The sequence below is a fragment of the Filicampus tigris genome, chromosome 6, assembly GCF_054856515.1.
Source record: "Filicampus tigris isolate MCC_2025a chromosome 6, RoL_Ftig_1.0, whole genome shotgun sequence".
NCBI classification, from domain to species: domain Eukaryota; kingdom Metazoa; phylum Chordata; class Actinopteri; order Syngnathiformes; family Syngnathidae; genus Filicampus; species Filicampus tigris.
The window spans coordinates 8661482-8671183 of record NC_141222.1 but is presented as its reverse complement, the minus strand read 5'-3'; the positions used below and the strand labels follow the sequence as shown (position 1 = coordinate 8671183).

At 37.1% G+C, this 9702-nt stretch overlaps 2 protein-coding genes across 10 annotated transcripts in view; one reads left to right on the top strand and one right to left on the bottom strand.

Moving 5' to 3' along the window:
• Positions 1 to 1326: 1326 nt before the first annotated feature.
• On the top strand, positions 1327 to 6157 carry nanos3 (nanos homolog 3). 5 transcript variants are annotated; one of them, XM_086032615.1, is made up of 2 exons: positions 1327 to 1379; positions 4944 to 6157. In XM_086032615.1, exon 2 carries the CDS (start codon positions 5065 to 5067, stop codon positions 5755 to 5757), a length of 693 nt encoding a protein of 230 aa, XP_085888741.1. In that variant the 5' UTR covers positions 1327 to 1379; positions 4944 to 5064; the 3' UTR covers positions 5758 to 6157. The 5 variants fall into 5 exon arrangements, with proteins under 5 accessions (XP_085888741.1, XP_085888739.1, XP_085888740.1 ...); XM_086032613.1 differs by lacking the exon at positions 1327 to 1379 and adding an exon at positions 1990 to 2105; XM_086032614.1 differs by lacking the exon at positions 1327 to 1379 and adding an exon at positions 2372 to 2403.
• A 65-nt stretch (positions 6158 to 6222) lies between these two features.
• Positions 6223 to 9702, bottom strand: part of LOC147145626 (uncharacterized) — a 10364-nt gene continuing 6884 nt past the window's right edge. For all 5 annotated transcript variants that reach the window (XM_086032607.1, XM_086032605.1, XM_086032609.1 and 2 more), the window contains 2 exons: positions 6542 to 6643; positions 6223 to 6462 (listed from right to left, as the gene is read on the bottom strand). In XM_086032607.1, coding sequence (XP_085888733.1) covers positions 6384 to 6462; positions 6542 to 6643 — 181 coding nt within the window. In that variant the 3' untranslated portion in view covers positions 6223 to 6383. The remainder of the gene's footprint in view (positions 6463 to 6541; positions 6644 to 9702) is intronic.

The window sequence follows — 9702 nt, the reverse complement described above, 5'->3', positions numbered from 1 at the left end:
CATCAGTTTTCCAAAAGAATGGGTAGAGAAAAGGTATGTCCTCTCTTCTATTTTTCATTTTTAAAACATTGCCTTGATAGAATGTCTCACTCTGCCTCATGCAACCCTGTTATACATATGTTCAGAATAAGAATTTTTTTTCTTATTAAAAAAAGATGCCAGATTCGCAACCCCGTTGCTGTGATTAGAGTGACAGTTGCAATACATTAACAGGGTTGCATCTCCTCCAGTTTACTCAGACTTTAGAAACTCTTTTGTATTTTTTTTTATTTGTAGCATTATTATTGTTGAATCCTGTATGTACCAGAAAAGCAGCACAGTGAACGTTTACTTTTCAATGATTTCAAAGCCCCAATGTCCTCCAATTCTGGAATGATCCATATGTAGTTTTTAAAGTTGATTATACATGTTTACCCCCACATTCAGCATATTTCAGTATTTATCACCATACAGTACACTCATAAACATTAGTATGAAAAAAAATAATCTTAATAATTTAAGTGTAGACATTCATTTAATTTTTAGAGAGAATGTACTTTTTGTTGTATGATCAGTGAAATAAAAAATGTATCACTGATGTTGTGACAGCAATATTTTACGAATTATGACGTGGTTGAACCAAGTAATGAATTGACTTTCTTGATTTTTATTTTTTTGTTTTTGTTTTAAATTTCTTTTTCCACAACGACTTGGGACTGGCTTGAGACTTGAAGGTTACAACTTGTGACTTGCACATATCTGACTTATTTCCAGACCTAGTACTTGGACTTGCATGGCATAAGGATCAACCAGGTTGCCTCCGTGCCAGGGCTGCGCTGCTGCGCACTGAGCAGTGTGTGCAGTGTGTGATAATTTATTTCTTGAACTTGGAAATGTTGAAATCTGCAAGATTTAAGAATGCAGCATAGTGAGTAGGCCACTCGCGCTACACCGGCGCAGACAGACACAGATAACAGCCCAAGTAGAGGTGTGAAAAATCTACAGTAAGTCTCAGAAGTTTGACTCTCTGTCATTGCCATTGTAGGAATGGTGTTTAGCAATGCTGTGCAGAGTTCACAACATCCGCTTTCGTGGTTGCTCTGGACCGATGTGCGCGGATCCACTCGAGATCGTAACTGGGCTGGTGTGGAGGGGGCAGCAGCACTAGCAGCTAGCTGGCCAGTGTCAGCTGCTGTCGCTTTGTTTACATTAGCAGCTTGCTGGCTGCCTTTCGCTGCTGCCTCTTCAGGCTCCTGAGCAGCTGGCTGGCTTAAAAAGGCAGATTGAAAAACACCGGCGATGTAAATGGGAGTTTGTTCCCTACCTCCCATTAAGGCAGGGGTCCCCAATCACCGGGCCGCGGACCGGTACCGGGCCACACAGATGAAAGGGAAAAAAAGGTATAGTACTTCCGGTTTATTTATCTGAGGCAAAACATTTTATTTTGAAAAGTGACCAGATTCATTCCATTACATCCATCTATGACTGACTCTTAACACATGTCAAGTTGCCTCCGTCGCGCAGCCCTAATATAAAATGCACAGGCTAGCAAATGAGTAAAATAAACAGATGTATTTGGAAATAACATTTGGAAAGAATGAAAAAGATGGACTAAGCACAGACAGAAGTGGATTTTCTGGATCTGTGTAATCATGACTAACCTGGTCAAGTCCGAATGGACCTCACAGTCCATCATAGATGGGCGCCCGTTTTGCTGACGAGAGACGGAAATGCGACACAGACTGCATTGTACAGTATATGTACAGCACGTGGCTGTATGCACTAAAGAGAGAATCATGAGTTTGTCAGGCTCAGAGTACAACATCTTATGAGCAAAGAGGTAATATAAAATAGTTTTGAATACAGAGAAGTTGTGAGTTGAGTTTTACATTTCTATTTGTATTTTTGGAAAGAGCAGGGTTAGGAGGTGGTGAACTGGTATTTTGAAGCCCCACACTCTAGGTCAGAAGGTGGCAGTAATGCACCAAAATTTGTTTGCCAATCTCTAAAAGAAGATGAAGAAAAAGACGTCAAGTCAGAGAAAAGGGTTGCACAAGGGCTAGGAAGCATATGAATCCACCAGGATTGTACATTTGGCAACAATGTGACACGGGATTCTGGTTAAGGTAAGCAAAAGTGTTTAAGTGTTAAAAGTTAAAGCGGCAGCACGCTCCCACTTAACAGTTGAATAGATTGGCAAATAAATGTAGGCTATGCGAAATGTCAAATGTATGTGAGAGTAAAGCTGTAAAGCCGAAACATGATGTAGATCAGGGGTTATCCAGCTCCGGCCCTCAAGGGGCTTTCCTGCCCGTTTTCCAATTCTCCTTGCGGCAACACACCTGATTTTAATTATCAAAGAGCTTGATAACGATCATGATCTCTTGAAACGGGTGCGTTGCAGCTGGGAAAGATGGAAAACAGGTAGGACACCGGCCCTTGAGGTCCGAGTTTGGACACCTCTGATGTACATAGTGCACTCCATTTTAATCAAATTGGTTGAGAAAATGGATGGAGGGATGGATTTTTCATCTGTTGGACCTTTTTTTTCCGGATTGATGATTGAAGGACTGGCGGACCTTTGATTTTTACTGACCGAAGCGCGGTTAAAATAACACGACGGAATGACCGACAGACAATTACAGTTTGGTTCAGCTTCAAAAAAAGATGGATTGCTGGATGACAGACAGTTATCCAGGCTGCTGACGGATGACGAATAACGAACGGGTGAACTTTAGTAAAATGCCCACCTCTGTTATTTAGGCAATATTTTTTTTCAAATCAAAATTACAAATCACGCTTTGATTGGGACATGGTGAAGTTACATGAAGCATACAATTTAAGTCCAGGATAACAAAATTCAAGTCCTTTGAAGGTATTATTTTCAAATTCACTGCCCCACTGAAAATGTTTCTAGACAATAAAATAGTTTGCGACTATGCACAAAGTGAATTTAAGAAGTATAAAATGTTGATTCTATAAAAAAGGAAAACAGCTGTCCATTATTAAGTAAAAGTACAGTTTATCAGAAACAATATTATTTTACAGAATTTCCAGTAGGATACTTGAATGCTGAAATATTCAACAGCTGTATTCAATCTCTCTGTTATATTGTATTGTTTAATAAAACCTGTCCCGCGAATAAACCTGCAAAACGTTGCTCCACAAAATGACTAAACTGAACGATTTAAGTGATGTCTCAAATATATCAGTAATTCATTTTATTTAGAAGCGCCTTCATGTCACCCAAGTTCACCTTAAAATCTTTGGCAAAAAATATGGAATCACCGCCCCTGAACGATGACCATTTCAATATGTAATTTGGGAGAAATCATCTGTATGCGGCACAAAACTTATTATCCAAAATGCCACCTTTCTAGCTTTAATAAACACTAAAAAAAAGCAAGAAAGGTTTTTTTTTGTAGTCAGTGACATAGAGCAAGTTGAGGAAACAAATTTGGAATCGTTCAATTCCGAAGAAGAAAATACAGAATCATGACGCCCCTTCCCTTAAAATAAGACAGTACGACAAGTGCCTTGTTGCACCACTTCTGGCGTTTGTATGCAGTCTCTGAGGCATGGACTTAACCACTGAAAAACAGTATTCTTCATCAGAAAAATAGCAGTCTCAAAGATCATTGATGACACACATCACACCAAGATGCTCATAACATTTGATCTCACGGGGCTGTAAATCCTACTGCATATACAATGCTGTGACCAGTAAAAAAAAAAAAAGGCACTTCGAGTGGGCGGGGCCAAGGCAGCTGGTGTCTGAAGCTGGTGTGCACGCGCCGCCACGTGCACCCAATTAACAATCAAAGCCCGGCACAAGACACCGCGTCGCCATCTTTTTGGGGGTTTTTGTTTTGTAGTTACAGCAATGAATAAGATGCTTGCTTTAACTTCTTAATGTAGGCCAAAGGGAGTCTGTCAAATAACCTTGGCCTTTTAATTCTCTTTTTAATATACTTACTAATATATTCTGAAAGACATACATGTGAGACATGTAGACATTATAATTTAGTATTGTTCACCACTTATCTCTGGTCATATTGCAGTACTTGCTGCTTTGCTGCATGTGTACCTTAAAACATGAATAAGACTTTAAAAAAGCCACAACCATAAATGTATTATACTATATATGACTTAATTTTCAAATATGTAAAAGCAATGCAAAGGGGATACATATATATATATATATATATATAAGGAAATATTTGTCATAATTTAGCAGAAAATGGGTAATCCCTAACAAAACAACGCTCGGTATCAATGTCTATTTTGACACGTTGCTAGAAAAAAAGAAAAAACTTGCAAGGATAATACATATGCATTATTTTAAATGACACGTATTTCTCTTTATTATTTAATCAAATCTATTGTTAGCAAATTCCAAATCTTTATCCAGTTTACAATCAAATAATCAAATAAGCAACATCTTTCTGTAACAATGCTATACTGTATTTTAGAGAGATTCAAATCTCACCTACTTCAAATTTGCTTTGGTCAGTAAATAAGAAAAAATATAGACTGGGTTGTACCCTGCCAAACTTCTAAACGACATAATAACGATTGCATTTAAAATTATATCAAGATGAATTCTTGATGTGTTAAAATAAACCATTTGAAATAAAACTGACAACCAAATTTATGTTATTCATAAATAATAGAGATTAAATAACGTTTTTTGTCTGTGTCTACAATGTCTTTCTTATTCCACAATATGTAGGTGCTGAAAAATATAAATCAGCAACCAAGCATGTGTTTGATTAATAGGGCGAACGTGGCTACTAGCCCACGTAAACAAATATTATCTAAAGTCTACATTTGCAAATGCACGTTTGCAGAATAACGCGATTTATAGTCTACTCTTGCAGATACCCTTGAATATCGTAATTGGGCTGTGATTTCATATTCATATGCTGCAAAATAAACACGGCTCCTCCTGGCACTTTCGACAGCTTCCGCTCATCGTGGTCCCCAGTGAGTGTCGAGGTCGCCACACGCCGTGCATACCCTTCTCCTACTTGGGGGCAAAATTAACAGCCACGCGACCGACGAGGGGGCAGTTCAGTCTGAAAAATGGACTCCATGGTGCGGGAGCTTTCCTTCATGGAATCGAACGGCGAAAGTTTTCAGCTTTGGAAAGACTACATGGGTCTGTCGGATCTAATCCGAGGAACTCTCGCTCGGAATACTTCCATGCAGTCTCGCTCTGTGGCCGCTGAAGTTCGGCACACAGAATACGACGCTTTGGGCTCTCTGCGCGGTAACGCATCCGCAAAAAGAAGCTACCCCGAGGCCACTCTTGTTCCAGCTGTTCGTGTTGGATGTCCAACCCGAGGATTCTCCACGCGACAGCCCTCTGACGGCCAGAGGGACCTGTTGACTGCTTCTGCTCGTCCGCCAGTCAATGCTGGCTGGGAAGGAAGGACAAGCGGTGCGCAGCATCGCAGGGAGACTGCGCGTCAGCAGCAGGCACCCAGGCTTCCACCTGCGGACTTTATCAGCATGAGGTGCAGTTTTTGCAAACAGAACGGAGAGACTGAATTGGTCTACAATTCTCACTGGTTGAAGAATCACACTGGAGAAGTTCTGTGCCCGTATCTGCGCCAATACGTGTGTCCTCTGTGTGGTGCCACCGGCGCCCAAGCTCACACCAAGCGGTTCTGTCCAAAGGTTGACAGCGTCTACACCTCGGTTTACATCCGTCCAAACGCCGAAGCTCAACTTGGCGGCTTTCACCCACACGCGCCACGGAATGCTAACATTTAATTGGAATTGGCTGGCAACTGGTTCAACACGCGTCTGCGTGCGTTTGCGCGCGTTTGTTCGTGCTCGTGTTGGACATGCATGTGCGTGTTTGTAAGGTGTTTTCTGCATGCTGTTTTACTATCAGACAACTACTGCCAGGTACTGCTTGGGAACTTTTAAATATTTTAAAAAGTGGTCGGCTCGCTTTTGTTCGAGGAGGATAACTTACTCATCGTTTTTTTCCTGATTTAATGACTCATTAGTGTTATATGGTGTGCAAATGCCCGTTGTTGAAGCTTGTTATTTTCAGTATTGTGCATGTGACATTGACATATTTTTAATGTTCCTCTCCGTTTGTGGAGTAAGAGTGTGTGTATTCTTTTACAACCGAATTATAACTTTAAAACCACACTTTGAATTCTTTGTTTTGGTTCTGATGTGAAAGAATTATCATTTAAACACTTCTCAATAAGAGGTAACAGATGAAACCATTAAACCCAGCTTTACTTCGCAGTAAAGTGAATAGAAGTGAACATTAATTAAAAGGTAATTTGTGCTACACAGTCAAACTCTAAAATGTAAAATGGCGCAACAAAGAACCAACGTTTCCATTGGCCATCAACTTGGGATCTCAGTCGGACGACGTCTCAGCGGTGTAAGTTTCTTGAATTCTTACTGCCACGCCGCATGTTCTCAATCTCTCGGTGAGCGCTCATAACGGTTCGACTGGAAGACAGACAATGCATTCGGAATCATCAACAAAATCTACACATCGCCCTAATAATATAAGGGGCGATTGACCAACTTGAGGAAGGAGAGTTCCTTGATGAGGCCGCACATCAATACCGAGGCATCTTCTTCACGGCCGCAGGGTTGAACAACTTTCTCCGTTGCTGTCTGGTCCTCACTGGAGGAGACATAATGTGTCGCCTATTGTTAACGCATTTAATACTGAGCAAGGAAAACACAAGAAATATTATGAACGACAATACGAACAAGCGCACATTTTCTAACGGGGGTTTGTGCGTCTCAGTTTTATATATTTTGTATTCATTTCTCTCATCACAACTTACTATTGGTTGAATATAAATGAGATAATATATGTATAATCAGTTTTATTTGACTAACCAATAATTTGAAATAAAATAATATATATATATATATATATATATATATATATATATATATATATATATATATATATATAACGTGTTAGTAAAGAATAAAATAAACGATTGCATGTTTTCATGTATCAATTCATATTCATTTTTTCATTTTATAGATGGATTTAGTTATTGGTTAATTATTGTATATAAAAACTAAAAATACATTTACAGTAAGCATTACATTATTTAGTAAAATTGCTTCATAATTACTTGCATGAGACAAATGCAATGTAAAAATATTGCTATAAATATTTAATTGATAAAATAAACTATTTGTCTTCATTCTATATGTTGTTCTTATTATTTTGGATTATTGGTGAATTGGATGTGGTGCATTATTTGAATAAGCTATTTACTATTTATTAACTTAATTATAAAACAAGAATAAAGTATATTTTGATGTTTTTTAAACATTTTCAATTCAATTTAGTTCATTTAATTTGTAGATGAGAAATGTGTCGATAAAATTGTGTTGAACTTGACTGTATAATGAAAATTAACTTGTTACCTATTAAATAGTATGAATTCAGAACTCAGGTTTACATGAAGAGTGTGTTAAACACCTGGCCAAAGAAATTGAATGACCGGTGATTGATCATTTGGAATTTTTATTTTTGGACCAAAAATCACTTTCATTCACTTTTTTTTAGCAACCAGTGGAAAAAATGTGGACTCACTTAATTCTGAGGAAAAAAAGTGGAATCAACTTGTAATTTTCAGTTCTAAAACAAATACCTGCATCAGATTGAATCTGTTATTTAGTCAGCAGTTAAATACGAGTATTCACACCTTGAAGAGTTGGACCAAATTGACATGAATCGTGGCTTCAAGAAAAGAGGTCAGTTGAAACAAAGAATTGAATTATGAAACTTCTTCAAGAAGGGAAAACATCATGGAATGTTACAAAAGACGTTTGTCGTTGCGAGTCACGAGTGTCTAAAATCTAGACCGAGTACAAACAAAGAGGTACACACTAAAACGCTCAGTTGTTTTAGCTACCCAAGTGTGGAAAAATGTATATTCGATTTTGGGTTAGAACTTATCCTCTTGGCAAAGTAAATAAATGATTTTGTGCACACTATGTATATAATCCACATTGTCTATATCTTCCATCTCAAGGCTCCTTGGAATGTTGAACCAACAACGTAGCTAGCCATTTTGCTGTTCTCATTGAAACATACACAGAAACACCTTTTTCTGTTTGTTTTCTTGGCCATTCACTGACTCAATTAATGAAAGTTGAAAGTTGTTCACAATGCCCGCTGTGTTCACGTTTGAGCTTGCCATCTTTCCCTTTGCCAGGCAGTTAGCTTGCTAGTTAGCCAGGTATTATTTGAGGCATTTTAATTGCACATACACAACAAAACAATACAATAACATAAGCAGTAACGTTGGAAGCAACTGCGCAACGGAGATCAGAAAATCGTATTGTGTTAACCCCATTGTGCATCTTCATATTCAGATACAAAGAAACCATCCAAACAAATGAAAAAAAAAAAAAACCTTAATACACTGGTGTCAAACTCAAGGCGCCGGGGGCCAGATATGGCCCACCGCATAATTTTTTTTATGTGGCCCGCGAAAGCATATCAAGCATGTTAACTTCCATGATGCTTCCTAAAATCTGTAGCCAAAGTTAAAATTGTCATATGTGTCAAATAGTAATGTTGTTATTTCAAGGATGTTCTTGTTATATTATTACAGTAACTTGAACAATAGTTCAACAAACTATCAAAACTAGTATCAATCAATTTGTTGTCTACTGTATATGTCATAATATTAGGAGGTGACGAAATCTTTACAAGGTTTCACATTCATAATGTCTCTCCAAGGGAAGTTGGAAGTCCAATATGGCCCGCAACAAAAATGAGTTTGACATCCCTGCCTTAGTACATTGAGGGCATGCAAGAAAAGACCTTGGAGGAATTCAAATAAGAGGCATGCACTCAGAAAAGTGTGACCATTGTCTACATAAGAAAATTAAGGAGGCAAAGTGACAATTATATAACGGAATACATTTTAGTTCAACTTTGATTAATAACCACTGATTTAATTAAGTATATTCAAACAAAACTATTGCATACAAAGGAATGTAATCAGTGGTTGAAATATTTTGGATTAAGTGATCATACACACATGCTGAGTGAATCCAAATAAACTTAATGTGGAAAATTAACAAAAATTGACTATGTGTTATACTAAACATTTGAGGCTTTTGGATTTACATTTTCTCATTCATCTGGTGGAATTAATGTATATTTATGAAATATTTTAATATTTGATAGTGATTTATATTTACTAATTGGGTAAATTAATTTATAAATACTAATTATCTTGAAGACATTGATTTCTATTTACTAAATATGTGGATTACATTGATTTGGATTTAATAATTAGTTGAAATTAATTTATACATACTAATCAGCTTCTAATATATTTGATGAATTTAATTCATACATACTAATTGGCTTGAAAAAAAAAATACAATTTCTATTTGCCGGTACCAAATATTTGGATGACATTAATTTAGATTTAATAATTAGGTACTGATTAGATTCTAATGAATTTGTTCAAATTAATTCATACATACTAATTATCCTGAAAAAAAAAATATTTACTCAATATTTGGATTACAATGATTTACATTTAATAATTACGTGAAATTAATTTATACATACTAATTAGCTTCTAATTAATTTAGTGAACTAAATTGATACATACTAAGTATCTTGAAAAAAATGTAAACCAATGAGAAGATGAATTTGAACAGACTCTGAAAAATCTTTGGAACCTGATCCTT